Genomic DNA, 24,351 nt, shown 5'->3' with positions numbered 1-24,351 from the left:
GATGTATACCCTCAGAAATCAAAGAATAAGGGAAAGAACCCATATGTGCAAAATATTTATAGCAGTCCTTTTTGTTATAGCAAAGACCTGGAAACCAAGAGGGGTGCCTGTCAATTGAGGAGCAGCTGAACAAATTTTGGGACAGAAAGAATGACCTCTGACCTTATAGTTCCAGAAGCTACACTTTCCCCCAACAGTGTAAATAGTGATAGGAGACTATGGGCGTAGTAGAAAGAAGATGAGGGCAATGTGTCCTATACATCATCACTGCTCACCGCCCTGGGTTGTCTTGTGTATTTCAGGGGATGTCAGCGGAAAGAGCCTTTTTGATAACAAACATGATAATCTGAGCAGCAACTTCACTCCCATCTTTCTGTACGAATTGACAAACAAGCCCCTCTATAAAAATTGGACTTTTCTGTGTAACAATAGTGAACAATGTCTTTATGATGCCCTGGTCACAGGGAATCTCAGTATTGGGAAGACCACCAGCACCATCGCTAGAAACTTCCGGAGCATGAATGGCACCCTCAGTAAGTGACACACGGTTATTACGGCCTGGAGGTTTTCCTTCCTGTCTTGGGACTCCAACTCCAAATGAGAGGTGGGATGGTGTAGTGGATGCAGGACTAAATTTATAGCCAAGAGGCCGAGTTCAGATTCTGACATCAGCTGGATCACCCTGGGCAAGTCATGTGGGTCATAGCAAGGCTCAAAAGATAATCTGTGTAAACTCTTTGCAAGCATTAAATTGCTACGTAAATGTTAGGATCAGTTGTTAAGTGTCAGGGTTCTGTGACCTCTGAATCAGGCACATAAGTGGAAGAGGAAAAGAAGATGAGGGACCCTGTGACACAGCATCATTGTATAACCTTTTGGTGTCCCTCTGTCCTTAAGACTTCGGGCAACCTGTAGTACATCCTAACGCAGGAAACTTTCCCCGAGGTTTAGAAACAGGTAGAGGTACAGTAGATAGAACACTAAACCTACAGTCAGGAATTCCTGAGTTCAAATCCAGTTTCAGACACTTAGTAGCTGTGTGACCTTGGGCAAGTCATTTAACCCCTATTTGCCTCAGTTTCCTCACTTGTAAAATGGGAATAATAATAGCACCTATCCCACAGGGTTGTTGTGAGGATCAAATGAGATGATGTTTTTAGAGTACTTAGCACATAGTAGGCATTATATAAATACTAGTTATTATTAGGTTACATATAATGTAGTTTTTGTTGTTCAGTCATGTCTGACTCTTCGTGACCCCATTTGGAGTTTTCTTGGCAAAGATACTGGAGTGGTTTGCCATTTCCTTCTCCAGCTCATTTGCCAGTTGAGGAATCTGAGGCAAACAGGGGTAAGTGACTTGCCCAGGGTCATACAACTACTAAGTATCTGAGGTCACATTTGAACTCAGAGAGAAAAGTCTTCCTGACTCCAGACTGAGTGCCATCTAGCTGCCATACATATAATGCAGAGGGGAGCACAAATACAGACACCCCCATAATCAGAATCTCTGGAATCATACTGTTGTGCCATGACACCTGGTTCTTTCACTCTCACCTGCCAACATACTCAGGTCTATAGTCATAGTACTAGTTTAGACAGCCTCAGATAAGAGTCTAGGATAGCTTCATTTGCAGCCTATAGAGGAAGCCCTTGGAGTAAGAGAGGCTTATATTCTTATTAGTGCTACTGATAGCAGCTGCTGCTTCCTACTGTCACAGCTCACCCATGGCCTCCCTCCCTGATTATCGTTAGCCCAACATTATTGGGAGAAGAAGAAGGAAGCACTTAGATAGCACCTACTATGGTGCCAGGCACAGTGATAAGCACTTTTTGCAAATATTACCTCATTTGATCCTCACAACAACCCTGGGAGGCAGTGTTATTATTATCCCTGTTTTACAGTTGAGGAAATTGAGGTTGGGTATTCGACCTAGGTTCACATAGCTGGTGAACTCAGATCTTCCTGACTCCAGGCCCAGTGTTCTTTTCACTGTGATATCAACTAGCTGATCTAGGCTGAAATCCCAACTAATAAGTCTCCCAAGTTAAGCATAACCATGTGATAGAGCCACCCAATTGACCTTTGTCCTGTGTGGGTTCCAAAATGCCCAATCTACAATAAAAGAAACTGAGGCAGAGCTCCAAGTCAATTTATTAAATTGTTAATTTAATTATTTATTAATTAATTATTAATTTATTAATTAATAATTAATAAATTAAATTATTAAAGGGACCTGTTCCCCCTTTAATGAATAAGACCTCAGATCTTCCTCACAATCTGAGGTGCCCCCTCACTCCAGGGCCTTTGTTTTATAATGCTTGATACCCAGATGGTACAGATGAGTCCAGATTTAACTCTACCTGTGCAAATGACACAAACGTGGTACAGTCAGGCCCTCAGAGCAAACCTCTCCAGGCCCATCACTACACACAGTATAAGCAGGACTCTCTCAGTCCTTTCTCCAAAAAGAATGAGCAAGAAAGAGTTAATTCTTGCTTCTTGTAAGAAAGAGCAGCTAGGTGGTGCAGTGGACAGAGCTCCAAGTCTGGAGACAGCAAGACTCATCTCCCTGAGTTCAAATCTGGCCTCAGACACTTATTAGCTGCGTGACCCTGGTCAAGTCATTTATCCCTTTTTGCCTCAGTTTCCTTATCTGTAAAATGAGCTAGAGAAGGCCCACTAGGCAAACCACTGCAGTATCTCTGCCAAGAAGATCCCAAATGGGCTCACAAAGAGTTGGACAAAACTGAAATGACTGAACAACATCAAAAGGTGGTCCAGTGGATAGAGTGTTAGGGCTGGAGTCAGTAAGACTCATCTTCCTGAGTTCAAACCCAGCCTCAGATACTTACAAGCTGTGTGACCCTGGGCAGGTCACTTAACCCTGTTTGCCTCAGTTTCCTTATCTGTCAAATGAGCTTGAGAAGGAAATGACAAAATGCTCCAATATCTTTGCCAAGAAAACCCCAAAAGGGGTTTTGAAAAGTTAGACATCTAATGTGAAAATATGTTTAATAGGAATGTATATGTACAGCCTATATCAGATTTCGTGCCGTCTTGGGGAAGGAAATGAGGAAGGAGGGGGAGAAAAATTTAAAACTCAAAAGCCTATGGAAGTGATTGTTGATAATTCAAAATAAATTAATTAAAAAAAACTCAGACATGACTGAAAATGACTAAACAGATTTTATTTGACTCTAGTGAATTATGTCACTCATAGTGTTATCCCTCATGGAGAGCGCATGGGAAAAATACAATTCAATTCAATGTAATAGACATTTATTTTACAAGCCAGGAGCTGTGTGAGGGCTGGGGATTCAAAGACAAAAACCAAAAGTCCCTGTCCTCAAGAAGCTTACATTCTACTGCATGGATGCAGTGTGTACTTATACATAAGTACACAGCACATGCAAACTAATTTCCACAAGAAGACAACGCTAACATCTGGAAGAGTAAGGAAAGGTCTCAGGTAGGAAGAGGCCCCTGAACTGTGCTTGGGAGACAGCAAGGGATTCAGAGGGACAGAGGTGAGCAGGGACTTCTTTCCAGACTTGGGGAAGGATATAGATATAGATATAGATATAGATATAGACATAGACATAGATATACCCATATACATATATACATATACACACAATACACATACATCATATATGCACACATACACATGTATACACATGTATACATATACGAGTACATATACACGCATGCATACACATATGCATATATACACATACACATATACATGCATGCACACACCTATACACATGTATACATACACAAGTATATATGCACACATATGTACATATGCACATATATACATACACACACATACACATATACACACATACATACACACATCTATACATGTGTATACATACACAAGCATATATACACATATGTACATGTGCACACACATATACATACACATACATATATACACACATATACACACATATGCTGATATACACATACATGCATATACACATATACACACACATATATACATATATGTGTGTATTTATGTGTATATACATATATATGTATACACATACACACAAAGGTTCAGAGATTATATAGCTGGAATGGCTGTAAGGAACAGGTAGGAGGATAGTTTGCCTGGAGCAGAAAGTGTATAATGGAAAATAATGGAATAAAATTTTAAAAGTATACGAGAGCCAGATTATGAAGAAAGTCCCAGACAGCATCAGTGATCTGCCTCTTGTCCTGCACCTGGACCATATTTATTGCCCTCCCCACCTTATTGTCCTCTGTACCTCAGAGAAAAACTAGAGAAACAAACACTACCAGGTCACAAAGACAGATTTGCAGAGGTTTGGGGTCAGTGCAGCTATGGTACAGCAGAAAAACCAGTATATTTATATTCAAAAGACCCAAGTTTGAATCTTGGCTCTGCCACTAACTTTGGGCAAATTGTTCCCCCTCTCAGTTTCCTTATCTGTAAAATTATGGGGTTAGGCTAGTCAATAATGTCTTTCCAGGTCTGGGTCAAGGGATGACTCTTTGCTATGTCTCTGTTGTAGAGAGAAGGATAACAAGCATTTATTAAGTACCTACTATGTGCCAGGCACAATTCTGGGAAGGAGGCTATTATTACCCTCACTTTGTTGTTCAGTCATTTCTCACTTGTGGCCTGTTCTTCATGAAACCATTTGGGGATTTCTTGGCAAAGATACTGGAGTGGTTTGCCATTTCCTTCTTCAGCTCATTTTACCAATGAGGAAACCAAGATAAACAAGGTTAAGTGACTTGCCCAGGGTCACAGAGCTAGTAAGTGTCTGAGGCCGGATTTGAACTCAGGAAGAAGAGTCTTCCTTACCTCAGGCCCAGCCCTCTATACTGCACCACCTAGCTGTCTCATCCTCATTTTACCAATGAAGAAATCACTTATCAAAGTGCCTCCTCCATAGTAAGCGCTATATACATGTTGGTTATTAATATTATTATTTGACTTGCCCAGGGTCACACAGCTAGTAAATATTCAAAGCCAAATTTAAACTCAGGTCTCCCTGACTCCAAGCTCAGGACCCTATATCCACTGCATGACTTGCCCAGGGTCACACAACTAGTAAGTATCTGAAGCTGAATTTGAATCCAGGTCTTCCTGACTCCAAGTCCAGAGCTCTTCCCATGGTACCACCTAGACTTCTCACCTGCCTGTGTGCTATTCTTCTTGATCATCCATGTTAATGTTGTCACACATAGGATTTAAGCTCTTAGGAGAACAGAGACAACATCTGCTAATTCACTTTGGACAGTGACCAGTATTGTCATTTCTATAGGTGAAAACTTGCAATAGACCTTATTTAAAGAGAAAGAACAGGAAAGGAAGGCAAAGGGGATGAAGTTTTGGCCAGGTGGAGTAGCCATAATTCAACTTCTTTTTTTGGAGGGGGGGTGAGGCAAGTGGGGTTAAGTGACTTGCCCAGAGTCACACAGCTAGTAAGTGTCAAGTGTTTGGTCTGAGGACGGATTTGAACTCAGGTCCTTCTGACTCCAAGGCCTGAGCTCTATCCACTGCGCCACCTAGCTGCCCCTGTAATTCATCTTCTAAGGGCATGTCGTATACTTTCGCTTCCTGAGGTGGGTCATGACACCAAGGATTGTCTGAGACAAGCCCAGTACATCTAAAAGAAGGAGGAGAGATAGAGAATGATAACAGAGCAATATTTTGGGAGTTCAATTCTCTTTCTTTGTGTTTCAGACCAGTTCCCGCCCCTCATTGATGGTGAGACCTTGATCCATGCCTACATGGGGAAGACCCAGAGATTGATATATCGAAGCAATGACCCAGGAGCCATCTTTCACCTCAGCCAAAACTCTTCTGACATCATCTTCATGGGTAATGAAAGCTGACTGGGCTCGCTCTTCTTGGAAAGGAAGGTCAGAGCCAGACCATTGAATGGATCTGCCTCCCTACAGCCTGTGTAAAGCTTGTGATCATTTTACGGTCTTGAGTTGCAATGCTAGATCTCCTGGAGTTGCTTCTTCATAGGCATCCTGCCTGCAATTCAGGTAGCTCTCAACCAGGCAGATGATGATACGTGGTTAATTATGACTATATGGTCAATTTGCTCAGATATCCCCAAGGACATATAGAAATGAGTCAGAGCGCTTAACAATCAAATCAGTTATGGTTTTCCTAAAAAAAAATAGCTACTTTAAAATCCCAAAGTAAATCCTTTTACAACATGACTATTATGGTAATGTTTTACATGACTGCACATGTATAACCTATATCAAATTGCTTGCCTTCTCAATGAGAGGGAGTGGGGAGGGAGGAAGGGAGAGAATTTGGAACTTAAAGTTTTAAAAATGAATGTTAAAAGCTGTTTTTAATGTAACTGGGAAAACAAAATACTACATAAAAGCTTAAAAAAGCTTAAAAAGTACAGTAAATCAATTAATAATTAGTTGATAATATTTGTCTACATAAAGAAGACAACTTAGAGAAAGATTTAAAGAAATGAAAATGCCAAAGTATAATTTAATGCCTTCCTCACCGACTTTAACTGTTAACAACAAACCATTTAACCTTATTTCTGGTTTTCCTCATTTTATTTCAGGGAGAAATTTTTTTTTTCTTTTCTTAGTTATGGTGTTTCTGTTGTCTACCCCACCCCCACCCCTCAGCAGTTCATAGTTAACTTCCAATAGTAATATGTAATATAGTAAAAGTATTTGACTTGTAGTTTACTTCAAGAGCTCATTGGCCTAAGGACAAAAAAACCAACAAAACACAATATGTGAATATTTTCTGTTAATTTCAGGAAAGGCCATGGACTTGGACCAGCTCTCTGTCTCTTTTTTCTTCTCTCTGCACAAGAAAGAATTCTTTCCCCAATCCTTTTAACCGCAGAGTGGCATTCTTTCATTTTTTACTTTTATTTTTTTAGTGTGGCATTCTTTTAGGCATGGGAAAGATTACAACTAGACTCATGTACATTCTATCAATATCAGTGATGACTATTTTTTGAACTTTTTTTGTTCCTGACTTCTCTTTCCATTCCTTAGCCTTTAAATTATAAGCTACTGTACAAAGCTATAAACCATGGTACAAAAGTTATTTTGTATCAAATGCTAAGTAATCAGTTAACTTAGCAGGATCCCAGCTCTTTCCAAGCCTTCTTTATAAAAAGGGTATGCCTTTTAGGGACAGCTAGGTGGTTTAGTGGATAGAGCCCTAGACTCTAGAAAGACCTGAGTTTAAATGTGACCTCACATATGTAATAGCTGTGTGACCCTGGGCAAGTCACTTTACCTTATTTGTCTTCTCTGTCCTCTCCTCTCCACCCCAAGAAAAAGGCTATGACTTTTTTTTCCTGCCAAGATTTTGTAAAATCCTTATGAATAGAATAGTTCTGTGTGTGTGTGTGTGTGTGTGTGTGAAATATATGGATATTGTTTCTAGAGGCATGGTTATATATGCATATGCACACACATATACCATATATACATACATACATACATACACACAAATATATAGTGGAGAGAGTGAGAGTGAATATGAAGTCATGGAATAAGAAACCCAATCTGAAAGGGCCTGGAAGAAGGACCCAAGATAAGAAGTGAGGTCAGTGGGGACAAAAGCTGGGGTATCTTAAAGGGGAAAATAACCTTTTGTCACCAATAGACATAATAGAGCAAAATGAGCCCACAAAAAAGCCATGTCCAAAAACACATGTTGCTGCACCTTGTGTCCATCCCCTCTCCTCTCTGTGAGGAGAACACAAGCTGTTGAAGATATTACTCTAATCAGCATGACCCTGGGGAAATATTCTGAGTTGCCCTATGAATGGTGCCTCTTAGGTCTCTCTTCCAGGAAGAAGCCACCAAATCTGCAATGTTGTGACATCATATTTGAGCATGGAAAGTGTCCGTTGGGCAATATCACCCAGTCTGGGAAGGGGAGGAAGGGAATGGAGTTTGTCAGCTTGGAGATGAAGCTAGAGAAGCCAGCTTTGTTTGAGGGTCTTACCACACCCCCTAGGAGCATGGCAAGGCATGGCCAGACATGGGGGAGTCCGAGGCAAAGAAGATGGAAAATAACAGAATCCAAAGTCAAGTGGCCAGATCCCATAAAAGCTACTCTGGGGATGTGTCAGCAAATGGAACAGATGTTCTTGGTTCCCTGGCCTGCTCCAGCTCACCGTGGTCTCTTTTTGCTTTGGGGCAGGAAATGGAACATTGCTGTGGACTCCACAATCCTTTGACCCTTTTAACCTTGAGCTCCTGGTGAGGAATGCAGAAGGCTTGTCTTCTGTTCTACAGCCCGAGACTGTGCTCTGCAACTGCTCAAATGAGAACCAGTGTAACTACAGTGACAGCAGCAGGTTGCACAACTCGTCCCTTCAGGTGATTTCCATCCCATGGGACATCAGGAGGGTGTTAGGAGGGTGCTGGCTGTGGAACGTGGGGAGAGAAGGATGCTGTGGAAACATGCAGTGAGATTGATGATGTCCCAATATTTGGTAATTCACTGACAAAAACCCTGTTCTAGGTGGCGGCTTGTAAATGTAACCAGGAAACTTTTGGCCTTTTCTGTGAACGCCGGCTTGACCACTGTGTTGAGCGCTGTTACCCTGGTGTCCCCTGTGATCCAATAAAGGGGTGTGACGCCTGCCCTAAGAACATGACAGGAGATGGGAGACATTGTGCAAGTGAGTATTAGATTCAAAGGTTAAGGGAAAGGGGGTCAGAAAGTGGGAGTGAGATTGACTGTCTCTGGAATTAGAATCAAAGGGCCTGGGTTCAAATCCTACCTCTGCCACTTATGACCTGTGTGACCTTGGGTAAATAAGTTAACCTCCCTGGGCCTCAGTTTCCATATCTGTAAAATAGGAGGATTGTACTAGCTGGCGTCTGAGGCCCTCCCTAGCTCTGTATCTGTGTTACTGCTCTACAACTATGATGCTTAATGGGAATAGAAGTGGAAGTAAGTGGAGGGAAGGAAGTTTTGGGGGGGTTTGGGAAGAGGAACCTAGGAGGTAGCCCTCAAGCAGGAGTGGGAGAAGTTGGGAGATATATGCCAGCCTGGCCACACTTGAGGACCTAGAAGATTCAGTCAAAGGGCGGTACTTGAGGACCTAGAGGGCCCCATGCGGCCTCAAGGCCACAGTTGCCCACCCCTGGACTAGATAGAGAGGGACCCCATCTGGAAGCCATGAAGTGGACAGGGGAGGCTTCAGAGAGACCAGAGCTCTATGTTTTGTCCCCAGCCCTTGAGCCATGGTGAGCCTGAAGGGTGAAATTCAGGGAGTCTGAGACAATGATCTCCAAACCCAGTCTAGTTTTCCCTAAATTCCACAGACCTACTGAGGGCCCCAAACAAAGTCAGGAAAATAACCGTGTGTGAGGGGTCAGGAGAGAGTAGAGAGGAGAAGGAATGTGTGGATAGAAAACTCACCACCTTCTCTTCTTCCCTCCCCAATCTCCAGGGTCCTTTTCAGGTGTCAGGGATATGACAGCCTACCCCCTGCCACTGTATAAACGGGAGAAGGACTGGGAAAAAGCAAAGAGAAAAACACGGATCAAACGTGGAGCACACTGTTGGGAAATGGGGAACTTCCCTGAGGAATGGATAGCAGTAGGATGAAAAATATGCCTAATAGAGGCAGGAATATGGGCAAGATCAGTCCTCTCTACCCACATCATCATATTCCCGTCTTTACCAGACACGCTTGCCAGCAGTGAAGCCAAAGCACTTTTCAATCTTTAAAATGCTACCTAAACATCAGTTATCTGATCTCCACCATCACTTCTTTTCCTGGTGTTCAGGGATCTGACGATTCTCCTTTTCCTTTTGCAGGCTGTGAGACTTTAGAGTGCCCCCGGGGACATTGCTACAATGATGGAAAGTGCTTTGTCTCCTCCACCTGCCAAGTCACCTGTCTCTGCCCCCCAGCTTTTGTTGATGACCGATGCTACATAGCTGGGAACTCCTTTACACCAACCATGCTTACAGGTATGACCAGGTCCTTGTAGCACCTATAATACTACCCTCCCCACAATGGCCATCAGATGTTGGAAGGAATTATGATGGTTCTAGTGTCGTGGTTCTTAAACTCCAGATTTTGAGAAAGCTTTGGAGGAAGGTCATGGAAATTGAGATTTCAGGCTCCAAATATCATTTTATTAGAAGTAAAGTAATGGACAGGGTCCAGAGCTATAACTAGGACAGGGCAATAAGGGCTTTCCCCAGGGCACTGAAATTCAGCAGGTACAAAACGTTTGAAATAATGATTTTTAACAGATTAGACAGTTTTAACAGGGGTTACATTTACACGTTAACAGCCCTAAATTCTTTCAACATTAGTGGAACTGAATGTAACATCTAGTTATCATGAATAATTAAATAGGGAATTACCATATGTACATATTGTTAATAACACTGATGATCTACAAGTCAGTATAATAACTACTTCCCCATCCCACTCAACTGAATTTGTCTTAATTACTTCTTATATTATTTTCACAAAATGAATTGCAAAATTGACTTGAGGGTCCATTTGGTGTTGCTTGCCCTGGATGCCAAAATGTCTAATTATAACTGTCATAAAAAAAAAAGCCGGAATAGTTGGTCTTCTCTGCTTTCTAGGCCTTTCCCCTGTTCTCATTTCCTCTAGCTCTTTAAGAATGGCAATGTGGTATAATGATAAGAGCGCTACATTTTAGAGTCAGGGATTCTACTTCCAGCTATGCCACTAAAGGACAAGTATGATGTTGGCCAAGTAGGCCTTACTTGACACATCTATCAAATTTGAGAGGGTGGAGGGGCAGCTAGGTGGTACAGTGGGTAGAGCACCAGCCCTAAATTCAGGAGGACCTGAGTTTAAATCCGGCCTCAGAACAAACACTTGACACTAGCTGTGTGACCCTGGGCCAATTGCCTAAAAAATCTGTATATAAGAGGGTGGGGAGTCAGGGGTGGTGATGAATTAGATGACCTCTAAGATGCTTTAATGTTCTACGATTCAAAAATTGACTGTGATTCTAATAAAGAGAGCCCAGCACTGTAGAGATCTGAATAACTGTTTGGGTTAGTGGGTTTTATGAGTTTCATTTGTTTTGTTTTATTGCTAGAGAATGATACAAGGTATGAGAGATTATAGGATCTCTCTCAGATTGGAGGTGAGAGGCCTTTGCATAGTGCAATGAGTTCTTGGATGGGAGTTAAGAGAATTGGTCACTTTGAGTTTCACCAGTGACCTTCTCGGTGACTTTGGACAAGTCATTCACCCCCTCTGGTTCTAATTCTTCCTTCTCTAGTATGAAACTTTGGTGGTGAACTTTTTGGGAAATTCTGCATTAGTCAGTCGATAAACATTTATTAAACTATGTACCAGGCACTGTACTAAGTGCTGGTGTTACAAAGAAAAACAGAAGACAGCCCTTGTGCTCAAGAACCTCACAATCTATAGGGAAGACAACATGCATACATCAGAAATAGTTAACAGAGAGAAGGCACTAGATTTAAGAAGGGTTGGGAAAGGCTTCCTGTAGAAGTTGAGACTTTAATGGGGCAGCTAGGTGGCACAGTGGATAGAGCACCGGCCCTGGATTCAGGAGGACCTGAGTTCAAATCCAACCTCAGACATGTAACACTAGCTGTGTGACCCTGGGCAAGTCACTTAACCGCTTTGCCTCGTAAAAAAGAAAAAGGAAAAAAAAAGGAAGTTGGGACTTTAGCTGGGACTTGAAGGAAGCCAGGGAAGCCAGGAGGTGGAGTTGGGATGGTGCCTGGGGTTGGGAGATGGCAGTATCTTGGTCAAGGAACAGCAAAGAGGTCACCGTTACTGAGTCACAGAGTGTGTAGTGAGATGCAAGGTGTAAAAAGACTGGGGAGGGCGGCAGGTTATGAGAGGTTTTGGTTGTGAGGGAGCTGCTGGATTTTATTGAGTAGGAGGAGTTATTAGGAAGTTCTTTCTCTTGTCTCCAGATGTTCCTCTGAGAATCATCCAGCTCTTCCTCAGTGAAAATGAAATGGCTACCCCAGAAGACGTCAATGCCACGGTTAGTACTATGTGCCCAGACTCAGGTCAGGGATGCAGTGGGTGGAAAGCACATTTGGAAAACACATCTCCTAGGGCAAGTAGGTGGCATGGTAGGAAGAGCGCCGGCCCTGGAGTCAGGAAGACCTGAATTCAAATCCAGCCTCAGACACTTGACTCTTACAAGCTGTGTGCCCCTAGGCAAGTCACAACCCCACATCTCTTGGGGCAACAAGTGGCCTAGTGGATTGAGCACTGACTCTGGAGTCAGGAGGACCTGAGTCCAGGAGCTGCAGAAATGAATTGGGGAAACCCAGTGATGGAGCTAAGGCTCACAGGTTAGAAGGATGAAGTTTAAAACAGGATAAAGAACACTAGATTTGGTACTGGAAAAGATGAGTTCAAATCCCAGTTCTGTAACTGTTTGTTACACAAGTCAAATCTCACCTCTGGGCCTCAGTTTCCTCTTTTGTAAAATAAAGGGGTTGGATTAGATGATCTCTAAATTTCCTCTCAGTTCTAAAATCCTGTGCTAGAAAGCTAGGACCTGTTGATCTTCCCTCTTAAAGGCTTCTTGGGGCTCTGTAAATGACGGCTCCTGAACTCAAGAGAAAGAAGCAGGAGAAGGATGGGAAGAAGTGGGGGATCCATGGAGTCAAGTAAGTCAGATTTCTGGAGGGGAAGTTGAAACCGGAGGTGAAATGGTGTAAAGCAGGGGTTCTTGACTTGGATCAGTAAACTTGTTTTTTAAAATATTTTGATAACTCTATTTTAGTATAATTCATTTCCTTTATACTCCTATTAATTTAAAAACATTATTCTAAGAAGAGGTCCATAAGGTTTCACCAGGCTACCAAAAAAAAGACCCATTATGCAAAAATGGTTAAGAACATCTGGTGTCTAGAATAGAGTGAATGGCTAAGGAGAATGTTATAGCCTTTGGCAAGTGGCAAAGCAGGAGTAGTAATTTAAAAGCATCCAATCAAGGAAATGGCTGGTTGAGACAACTTCAACCTTAATGAATATTTTAAACACAAATTATTTAGAACAAAGGTGTCAAATACAGCCTGCAGATGCCATTGGCCGCATTTCTATATTTGAGTTAGACACCATTGGATTGGAATAATGATAAATCCAGAAGAAATAAGTCACATGGATTCAATAATATTTTTATCTTATAAGGCACTTATCAAAGAGCAAGTTCATTTGTTTTATAACCAGATTTCTTTGAATCCGTATATGTCAAAAGCATACTTCCAAAATTACCAATGTTGAACACCTTATAACTATTTGCTGTTGCTATTCAGTCATGTCTGACTTTTCATGACCCCATGGACCATAGCTTGCCAGGCCCTTCTTTCTTTCACTATCTCTCAAAGTCTGTCCAAGATCATGTTCATTGTTTCCAAGACATTATCTATCCATCTCATCCTCTGCAGTCCCCTTTTCCTTTTGCCTTCAATCTTCCCCAACATTGGGGTCTTTTCCAATGAGTCCCATCTTCTCATTTTGTGGCCAAAGTATTTCAACGTCAGCTTCAGTATTTGACCTTCCAATGGAATAGCCTGAATTAATTTCTTCAGTTGTTGACTGATTTGATCTACTTGCTGTACAAGGGACTCTCAAAAGTCTTCTCTAGAACCACAGTTTAAAAGTGTAGATTCTGCAGTGCTCAGCTTTCCCTATAGTCCAACTCTCACAGCCATACTTTGCTACTGGAAAAACCATAGCTTTGACTATATGGACCTTTGTTAGCAAAGTGATGTCTCTGCTTTTTAATACGCTGTCCAGATTTGCCATAGCTTTCCATCCAGGGAGCAAGCATCTTTTAATTTCATGGCTGCAGTTGCTAACTGCAATGATCTTTGAGGCCAAGGGTATAAAATCTGACACTGCTTCCATTTCTTCTTGCTCTATTTGCTGGGAAATGACAGGACCAGTTGCCAAGACCTTAGTGCTTTTTCATGTTAAGCTTCAAGCCAGCTTTTACACTCTCCTCTTTCACCCTCATCAAGAGGCTTCTATCATCTGTATATCTGAGATTGTTGATATTTCTCCTGGAAATCTTAATTCCAGCTTTTGGTTCATCCAGCCTGGCATTTCACATGATGTACTCTGCACGTAAGTTAAATAAATAAGATGATAACATATAGTCTTGTTGTACTCCTTTTCCAATCTTAAACCAATGAGTTGTTCTGTGTTCAGTCATAACTGTTGCTTCTTGACCTGCATCCGGATTCCTTAGGAGACTAGTAAAAGGATCTGGTGCTCCCATCTCTTCGAATGGTTGTCACATTTTGTTGTGATCCATGCAGTTAAAGGCTTTAGTGTAGTCAATGAAGCAAAAGTAGATGTTTTCGTGGAACTCCCATGCTTTCTCTGTAATCTAGAAAATGTTGGCACTTTGGTCTCTAGTTCCTCTGCCTCTTTGAAAACCAGTTGGCTCTTTTGGTAATTCTCAGTTCACATATTGCTGAAGCCTAGCTTGCAGAATCTTAAACATAACTTTGCTAGTGTGTGAAATGAGCACAATTGTTGAGTAATTTGAATATTCCTTGGCATTGCCCTTCTTTAGGATTGGGGTATAAACTTATCTTTTCCAGTCCAGTGGCCACTGTTGAGTTTTCCAAATTTGCTGGCAACACTTTGAGTGCAACACTTTAACAGCATCATTTTTGGGGATTTTTAATAGCTCAGCTGGAATTCCATCACCTCCAATAGCCTTATTGTTAGCAATCCTTCCTAGGGCCCACTTGACTTCATTCTCCAGGATGTCTGGCTGTAGATCAGTGACCACACTATCATGATTACCAGTGATGCTAAGATCTTTCTTGTGTAGTTCTGTGTATTCCTGCCACCTCTTCTTAATCTTGTCTGCGTCTCTACCATTTTTTGTCTGTTATCATGTCCATTTTTGCATGGAACATTCCCTTGATGTCTGATTTTCTTGAAGAGATGTCTTGTCCTTGCCATTCTATTGTTTTCTTCTATTTCTTTGTATTGCTCACTTAAGAAAACTTTCTTATCTCTCCTTTCTATTCTTTGGAATTCTGCATTCAGCATCAGTCTGCACAAACAAGATATAGACAGGATAAAATGAAAATAACCAACAGAGGTAAGGCACTAGAATGAAGAGGGATCAGGAAAGGCTTTTTGTGGAAGGTGGGAGTTTAACTGGAGCTTTAAGTAAGCCAGGGAAGCCAAGAGACAGAGATGAGAAAGTAAAGAATTCCAGGCATGAGAAAAGAAAAGAGTTTTAGCATACCATTGTCAAAAGTCTATGTCTATACATTCACAAAGATAAGAAGAGGTTTTAGAATTATGTAATTTAATGTAAATTGGGTTCTTTTTTCTAAAGTTGCTTCATTTCATTTAAAGGCAGGTACCTCAATACAAAACAGTATTTATTCTGCTTATTTTCACAGCCTAATGTGATTGAAATTCTAAAACAATACTGGCCCATTTAAAATGTTTGATTCTTGACCACCAGAAACCATACTACACTGTTCAATTCTATTCCAACAGACTTTTAGGACTTTATAATTGGCTCGTCCCAACTCATCTTAGATTTGTTTTAAGCAATGCACAGTCATTAATAGAATGTGATCCTTAGCTCCGTCTCACTCCAATAAGATCTTTTGCAAATGCCAGTAATCCTCGCTTTCTTATACACTGAGCTGTCATCAGACTGAGTCAGAGAGAGCCAAGGGCTTCTCTAGTGAATGAAGCATCTCATAGAGATTTCTCACCAACTCTCAATTTGTACTGGATGATGTTGGAAGAGGGGAAAGGCTGTTTCACTTTATCCAATGTCCTCTTCCTTGTGAAGGTAATTTCAGTTCAAGAAAAATTTATTAAGTGCCTACTATGTGCAAAGCCATGGGAAATTAGCAGCTACATGAAAACCATTATTTATTCAAAAAGTTTGAGGACTTGAGTTCAAATGTCAGCTCTACTAACTATGTGATCTTGGGCAAGTCACTTAGACTCTGTGGGCCTCACTTTCTTTATGGGTAGAATTAGAGTGATAGACAACTGAGGGAAGTCCCTTCCAGGTCCAGATTGATGATACTGTGATGCCCGAGATCCTTCTGAACTCTAACATCTACAGTGAGGCCACGTTAGATAGTGGAAAGAGCTTAGGATTTGGAGTACTTTCTCCTCTATGACTTTTGACAAATCACTAACTCTGCCTGAACCTCTGTTTTGTTAGGGAGACTCCTCTTCCTGAGTTCAAATCTGGCCTCGGACATTTACTAGCTATGTGACCTCAGGCAAGTCACTTAATCCTGTTTGCCTCAGTTTCCTCATCTGTCAAATGAACTGGAGAAGGAAATGGCAAACCACTCCAATATCTTTGCCAAAAAAACCCCAATGGGGTCACAAAGAGTCAGAGGCAACTGAAACAACTGAACAACAACAACAACAAAAAAGGGAGGTGTCAGACTAAATGATCTCTAAGATCCTTTCCAGCTCTAAATCTTTCCTACAATTGGCCATTGGCCTAGAATCAGGGGAGCAGCTAGGCCAGTAGTACAGTTTCTCCCTGTAATATAACGTGTGTGGATGTATGGGTTTAGAGGAGGGGATAGGCAGAGGGACAAGGGGAGAGAAGAATGCAAAGGGAAGGAAAACCTAGCGGCAGAGGGGAAGTGGGAGGGAATTGTCTTCTCTGGCTGATGCCTACCCTGTGTCTGCTCCCATCTCAGGTCACTCATAAGCTGAAATTCCTAGAAGGTCGGGCCTTTCTGAAGATCAGCCAGGTTACAAAAATGTAGGTGGAAATTTCTTATCCCTCTGCCCATCCCTAAGGGTTTTAGTGCTTCTCTCCTTCCACCCCTTTTCCTTGATCAAGACTTCCTTCTTTGCCACTCCCTAGGGACAGCCTTGGGTCTTAGAAAACAGTATACTATTGTGGAAAGAGATTTAGATTTGCAGTAAGAGAACCTGGATTCAAATTCTGGCTCTGACACTTGCTATCCACGTGCCCTTGAGCAAGTCAATTCCTCTCTTTTCTGCGTCTGTAAAATAAGGGGGTTGAACTAGCATGATGTCTAATGTCCCTTCCAGCTCTCGATCTTATTATCTATCCATCCTTCTGCCAGCCACCATCCTATAGCTTCTGACCTCACCCACCAAGAACTATTTGGTGTCCTTGGTTCACAGCAATACCAATGGTCTGGTTCAGAAGTGGAATGTGACTGCAGAATTCCAGTACCTCCCTGGGGGCTCCGTGATTGATTTCCTGAACAATAGGCTGGTGGAAGCAGTCCGGGAGCACCTCTGGAAATGGGATACACTCTCAGGGATTTCGAATCCACGGAAAAATGTGTCCTTTTTCCCTGTTACAGCGAAAGATATCATCGATGTAAAATTACGTGAGTCATTCTGCATTGTAGAGGGAGGGGAGAGAAAGAGGGTATGGAAGAAAATAATATTAATATTAATAATGTATTCTGCATTTAGGTACCAGTCTATGGGAAACAGTTTTATTCAATTTATCAATATCCAAAATATTGCTAGCTGAGAGAGAAAAGAGGAGAGAGAGGAGAGAGGGGAGAGAGAGAGAGAGAGAGAGAGAGAGAGAGAGAGAGAGAGAGAAAGAGAAAGAGAAAGAAGTATCCAAACTATCATAGTTTCCCATGTCCTCTGACATGACTCTGCCCCAAGACAATTTTAAGTAACATTTACAGGAATCTTGAACAAAGAAAAAAATATGGTAGGGGTTAACATTCCATCCCATTCCTACCAAATCACTCCTCTCAAGGAATCAATGGGTCTTCTTCCAGACATCTATATGGAAAAGGTGCTTACTTTTCAATGGAAAGGGGCACTTCCCTTAGGTAGGTCCCCTGGGGCCAGGAAGACAAGATATTATATAGACCAGAGGTGATAAACACTTGCAGTATGTAGCAGGCAGAACTCCTGGAGTACAGCAGAACCAGATTAAAAGGTAACTGGGAAATGTTTAACAAAATATAAATACAATAAAATATAGATAGTAAATTTTAAACTCAAGTCAGCATATGGTCCATAAGATCCTTATGAGGGAATTGTGGCCCCCATTTCTATGGGAGTTTGACACCACTAATCTACTCAGAATGGAGAAGTTGTTATTACCTTTAAATTCATTTCCCTAAAAAAGGCCTTTTCATCTTCCACCTATCACTCTCCTTCCTGAGGGCTTTTCCCAGAATGGAAAGGGCTTAGAGAAAAAAAATATTATTTCTTAATATTTCTGGAAAAACTAAAAAAAAAAAAGATATTTGTAAGTGTGTTTCCACAAGAGCAAATTGCCAGATCTAGAAGATGGATTTGCTGGATTACCAAGATTACTAGGAATCCATGGGCATCTTTCAGACACTCCCGACTTCCTTTGAAGAGCTGTCTTTTCTCAGAATCACTGAATCTCATCTTTGGAAGGGAAGTCAGAGGTCCTCTTCGTCTGCCACACGCCCGGACGAGAATCTCCACTGTGACATACCCAACAGTAGTCATCCAAAGTTTGAAGACATCTAGTGCTGTGGAACTCACTATCTCCTGAGGCAGTCATTCATTTAGCTTATGGCTAGTTCTGCCTGTTAGAAAGGTTTTCCTGGAGCAGTAGGGAAAAACTATGTGTCTCTAAATTATTCTTTCTCCAGCATTCTGAGAAACAATACCACCCCCTTCCCATTATGTAAAGTAGAGATTTTGGAGGGGAGAGAGAGGAAGTCTATAAACTTAGATTGGAAAAAAATTACATTTTTATTATCATTAATTCTAATTGAAATATAACATTTCTTTCAATTATGAATTTAAAAAATAAAAAACCATTATTCCAAGGAGTCCACATCTTTCACCAGACTGCCAAAGGGATCCATGACACAAAAAAGGTTTTGAACCAATGCTTTGAAGCAGCTGATGGGAACCTTTATTCTAAAGAGGACCACTGACCCTCAAGGTGAAAATCAATGTCCACCTACAAGTGAAAAACAACTTAATTTAGAGTTTTTCAGAGGGAGTAGTTGAGAGAAACATGAAACATTCCCCTCATCCACTTTTAAAAATGTTAACAAAGGATAAAAGAGACTGCAGAGATAATCTTACCCACATTGTTAGCTGACTCCTCAGAAAAACATTGTTACATAAAATGTCATAAGGACCAGCTAATTTTATGACAATAATGTTATAAATATTATAACTGAGTGATTGGCTGAGCGACATTACAGTCTTTGATTAAAAAGTATTAGAAATTATTGTGGAATGATGTTTGTTGAGGTGATGTTAGCCAAGGCTTACTCTATGTTCCCCAAATTCAAGAAATAGTTTGTGACACACAGGTAGCCTCTTTTGGAGTGACCTCCTCATTTGGTGTCTATGGTAACAAATGACTATTACTGCCATGCTAAATTGGCAACTACAGACCCAATTGAGAGCCACATAAAATCAAATGGGAAGTCAATGAGATTTTTCCACTGTAGTTAAAATCTTACTTTTGGGTAAAAGTCAAATAATAGAAAGAACTTAGTGTAATAGAAAAAACACTGGACTGAAAGTCAGAAGATCTAGGTTCTAGGTCCATCTCGGTCACCATCTTGTTGTGAAGCCATGGTCACGTATTTCTTCTTTGGGGGCCCTAGGGTCTGCAAAATGAGAGGTTTAGATTAGATCACCTCTTAAGGTTTTATGCTTCAAATAAGGAAGTCTTCCCGGGAGAGAGGAAGAATTTCCACCCCCATTCTCTGTAATTGCTCAAAGAATTTGATAGTGGCAATCCTAACTATAACAACAGCTACCATTTTCTTTGGGCATTTGGGTCATGGGAAGATTCAAGTATCTCTGGCCTCCATTTCTAGCCTCTTCCAGTGTACTTTGGTTTCAGGAGCAGATGAGAAAAGACGTTCTTTCAGCCCTGACTTTCTGTTCCCTCTGATAGTTGAAGTGAATGACCTGAAGAAGTACTTCATCTGCAATGACACTTACCCTGGTTACCACCTTGTTTACAATGACAAAACTGGCTTCTCCTGTGTGTCTCCCTGTTCTGAGAGCTACTGTAAGCATGGAGGCCTGTGTCAACACCTGCCTAGTGGGCCAAAATGCAGGTGAGAAGGGGCCAGCCATACAGGATGGGAGGGGAGGAAAGAGGGAATTCAGGATGGTGGTTGAAATATGTTCCCCAAAGCACCTCAGGACTTTAGGGAATGCCAAAGAATAAGGCAATGAGGATTGTTCAGTCATTTTCAATCATGTCTGACTCTTCATGACCCCACTTGGGATTTTCTTGGAAGAGATACTGAAGTCCTTTGCCATTTCCTTCTCTAGTACATTTTACAGATGAGGAAACTGAGGCAAACAGGGTTAAGTGACTTGCCTAGGGTCATACAACTACTAAGTGTCTGAGGCCAGATTTGAACTCAGGAAGAAGAGTCTTCCTGACTCCAGGCCTGGTGCTATATCCACTGCACCACCTAGCAGCCAAGACAGTGAGGATGGTGTTCTTTATTACAGAAATGAGGGGAGATCAGTGAGGGATATCATACTTGCCTTGTGGATGAGAAACAAATTGTCTGTGTTTGAGATCCCTGGCTTCATGTAGAAGGCGGGATTTTAGCTGGGACTTAAGGGAAGCTAGCAGGCAGAGATGAGGAGGGAGGGCATGCTGGTGTGGAGGACAGCCAATGATAATGTCCAGATGTGGAAGATGGAGCATCTTGTCTTGCACAAGGAACTTCAAAGAACAGCAAGGAACAGCACAAAGACAATCCGGCCTGGATTGCAAACTTTGTAAAGGGGAGTAAGGTAGAAGAAAACTGGAAAGGTAGAAGGTGGCCGGACTACGAAGGGCTTTAAATGCCAAACTGAGGATTTTATAATCAATCAATCAGTCAATGCTTTAGCACCTACTATGTGCCAGGCACTATGCTAAGCACTGGGGATACAAAAAGAGGCAAAAGATACTTCCTGCCCTCAAGGAACTTACAATCTAATGGGGGAGACAGTGTAAACAAATATATACAAAACAAGCTATATAAAGGATAAATAGGAAATAATAGAGGGAATGCACTGAATTTATAGGGGATGGGGAGGGCTTCCTATAGAAGTAGGAATTTTAATTGGGATTTAAAGGAATCCAGAGAGGTCAGTAGTCACAGCAGAGGAGGCAAAAAAGCATTCCAGGCATGAGGGACAGCCAGAGAAAATGCTCAGAATCAAGAGATGGAGTGTCTTGTTAGTGGGACAGCCAGGAAGCCAACAGTGTCTCTGGATCAAAGAATATGTGTTGGGGAGAAAGGAATAAGAAAACTGGAAATATAGGAAGGACTAGGTTATGAGAGGCTTTGAACTCAGATGATTTTGTATTTGATCCTGGAGATGATAGGGAGTCATTTAAGCTTATTGGGGTGGGAGGAGAGGGAGGGGCACGGGAATGACATGATTAGACCTGTGCTTTAGGAAAATCACTTTAGTAGCCAAAAATTATATTTTATTTATTTTTGAGCCTTCTTCAGATGGTGCCCAGAGATATTCATAGGAATGATTCTTGGTCTCTCCTGATGATTCAGAGTCAAATCTCTCCTGATTTGAGGTGGAGAGTCCTTGTACTGTACTACTCCTAGCCCTGCCCAGAAACACTTTTTTCCCTTCTAGAAAAGCGGGTGTGAGTTGGGGTTGAGGAATAAAGCTGAGGGAATTTGGAGAAAAGGATCCAGAGGACACTAATGAATGAGTTGTTTAAGTGACTGTAAGAATGTTTCAGGACTATATTGGTCATCTTTAATAGCTAGCCCCCTCTCTCCATCCTGGCTGTCTGTTCTAGAGGTCTAGAGAATCAAATGAAATGCTATTTGTAATATTGTGAAATATTTTATATTAGTTATACAGCATGAAAAGTAAAGTCTTGCCATATTTTAAAAGCCCAAAGCCACCCTTCCTTTTTATAGCCTCAGGGTCTTACACCTGGTATGTCAAGGACCGATGATTTCCTCTAACATGAGAATTCCCAGTGTTCAGATTCCCTTCACTATTTTTAATTTACAGTCTTAGAATACTGCCCAAGGAAAGTGGATATAGCTCTGCACTTGGAGTCAGGAAGACCTGGGATCTGATCCTGCCTGTGATATTTGCTAGCAAGCTGTGAGACCCTGCACAAAGCACTCACTTCCTCTCAGCCTCAGTTTCCTCATCTATAAAAGTAGGGAATTGGATTAGATGGCCTCTCGGGTGCTTTCTAGCTTTAAATCCGTGGTTCTAAGTATAAGAGATAAGCTTTTATTCCAGGTCTTCCTGATACCAAATCCTGAACCACTTTTTATGGTATCACCCTGCCTCTTAGGCCTTGAACCTAATAGGAGCTTAATTGTTTATTGAGCTGAAATAAATTCAACTGGGACATGTATGCTATGACTGTGCTGGTCTTGTCCTCATCATGGCCCTAAGGTTGACTCTGACATCTCTTCCTGAGAGATGAAATCAGCTTATCGAGGAATACCCTCCTTCCTCTCCAACCTTTTCAGCCCTAGCAAGTGATGAGGAAGAGGCCAGAAAAGTTCCTTCTTACTCCCTTTCTCTCTTTTTTTAAATAAATTTTACATGTATTTATATTCTTTTCACTCCCCCCTCCCAATTGAACAACAACCAAAAAACCACAAAAAATAAAAACTTTCATCATATATGTGAAACTAGAAACTTTGTTGATTATCTCCAATTTATCCTGTATATTTCTTGTTTGTACATAATTGTTTTCATAGTGTCTCACTGGGGCAGCTAGATGGCATAGTGGATAGAGTACTAGGCCTGCAGTCAGGAAGACCTGAATTCAAATTCTACCTCAGACACTTACTAGCCATGTGACCCTGGGCAACTCACTTAACCCTGTTTACCTCCATTCCTCATCTGTAAAATGGGGATAAGTGTACCTACATTACAAGGTTATTGTCAGGTAGGTAATGAAGTGGATAGAGTGCTGGGCCTGGGGTCAGGAAGACCTGAGTTGTCTGGTCTCAGACAGTTATTAGCTGTGTGACCTTGGGCAAGTCACTCAACCTCTGCCTCAGTTTTCTCATCTGTAAACAGGGGATAATAAAAATAGCACCTGTCTCCCAGTGTTGTTGTGAGGATCAAGTGAGATACTATTTGTAAAGTGCCTGGCATATAGTAGGTGCTTATAGAAATGTTAGCTGTTACTATTACTAAATGAGATACATTTTGTAAAGTGCTGGCATATAGTAGAGGTTATGCAAATGTTTATTTCCACCAGCCTTTCCTTTCCCCACCATCCCCCATTAGCCTTTCTTTGATTTCCTAGCATTTAGCATGGTGCCCGGAACACAGCAGATGCTTAATAAATGCTGTATGACTTCTCATTACCTTTTTCCTCTTTTCTATTGCCAGCTGTGGTCCCTATTCCATCTATTCCCCATCAGGAGAACGCTGTGAGCATTTGGGCATAAGCCTCGGTGCTTTCTTAGGGATCCTGTTTGGAGCACTGGGTGCCCTCCTTCTGTTGGGGGTTGGAACCTTGCTGATTCTTCGATACTGGCGAAACTCAGGGAGATGGTACACCATCAGTGATTCTGAGAGGTGAAAAACCTACGGACAAAGGAGAGCCAGCTGTAGCCATGCCCCCTCCACCTTTACCTTTACAGCTCTATGCTCTGGTGCTTTGGGAAGACAGTCATTGGAAATGTTTCAGGATTTTTCAGGGAGGATGCTTAATGAACAAGAGATTAAACTGGGACAACACACCATATCAGTATACACACAGGGAGGCAAGCCACAAAGAGACACCCCCATGTGTGTATACCCAACAGGACTCATTTGGGGATAATGGGCCAATGCACTTTGGATGATATTTTGCACATGAGACTCTTTGGATTTACCTCTGAATAAATGAAATCTATTTAAGTCAAATTGTTCTTGAATTTCATGGGTTCAAAAACCGAGAATTCCATTTCTGACTTTCTTTTTCATGGCTGAGGAGACAAGTACAACCTACATGTCTTAAATGGGCACTTTGGGGGAGGGCAGGGGTATTGATGGACCCTTCCTAGCCCACAGTCTCTATAATGAAGACTTAGCAACTCTAAGTCCTGACCTGATTTTTCCTCTACTGACTCTGTGGAGCTTGTTTCAGTCCAGCCAACCAGGATTTTTTTGGAGGGAAATTGGAGGAAGAGAGAGATATCACTCAGAGACTCCCTAAAGATGTTGGGTGTGTTTTTAAAATAACACATAGGAAAGGATACACAGGTATTCACACTACATCTGTCACACAGCTGCTCCCTGGGTCCCAGGGTACTTGACTCTAGGATTGTCCAACTGAGAAAAACAAAACTTTTTCAAGCCAAAGGTATC

At 41.7% G+C, this 24,351-nt stretch overlaps 1 protein-coding gene across 1 annotated transcript in view; it reads left to right on the top strand.

Moving 5' to 3' along the window:
• MUC4 (mucin 4, cell surface associated) overlaps window positions 1-23,880 on the top strand; it is a 90,757-nt gene extending 66,877 nt beyond the window's left edge. The window contains exons 17-26 of the mRNA XM_027845173.1: window positions 303-533; window positions 5,730-5,867; window positions 8,202-8,380; window positions 8,526-8,685; window positions 9,834-9,989; window positions 11,964-12,037; window positions 16,725-16,789; window positions 17,182-17,393; window positions 19,934-20,099; window positions 23,389-23,880. Of these exons, the coding sequence (XP_027700974.1) occupies window positions 303-533; window positions 5,730-5,867; window positions 8,202-8,380; window positions 8,526-8,685; window positions 9,834-9,989; window positions 11,964-12,037; window positions 16,725-16,789; window positions 17,182-17,393; window positions 19,934-20,099; window positions 23,389-23,581 (1,574 nt within the window). The 3' untranslated portion in view covers window positions 23,582-23,880. The remainder of the gene's footprint in view (window positions 1-302; window positions 534-5,729; window positions 5,868-8,201; window positions 8,381-8,525; window positions 8,686-9,833; window positions 9,990-11,963; window positions 12,038-16,724; window positions 16,790-17,181; window positions 17,394-19,933; window positions 20,100-23,388) is intronic.
• Window positions 23,881-24,351: the final 471 nt, after the last annotated feature.

The sequence above is a fragment of the Vombatus ursinus genome, unplaced genomic scaffold (assembly GCF_900497805.2).
Source record: "Vombatus ursinus unplaced genomic scaffold, bare-nosed wombat genome assembly UNPS02014959.1, whole genome shotgun sequence".
Classification (NCBI taxonomy): Eukaryota; Metazoa; Chordata; class Mammalia; order Diprotodontia; family Vombatidae; genus Vombatus; species Vombatus ursinus.
Note: the sequence above shows the minus strand (reverse complement) of the source record. Positions and strands in the feature narration are given on the sequence as shown.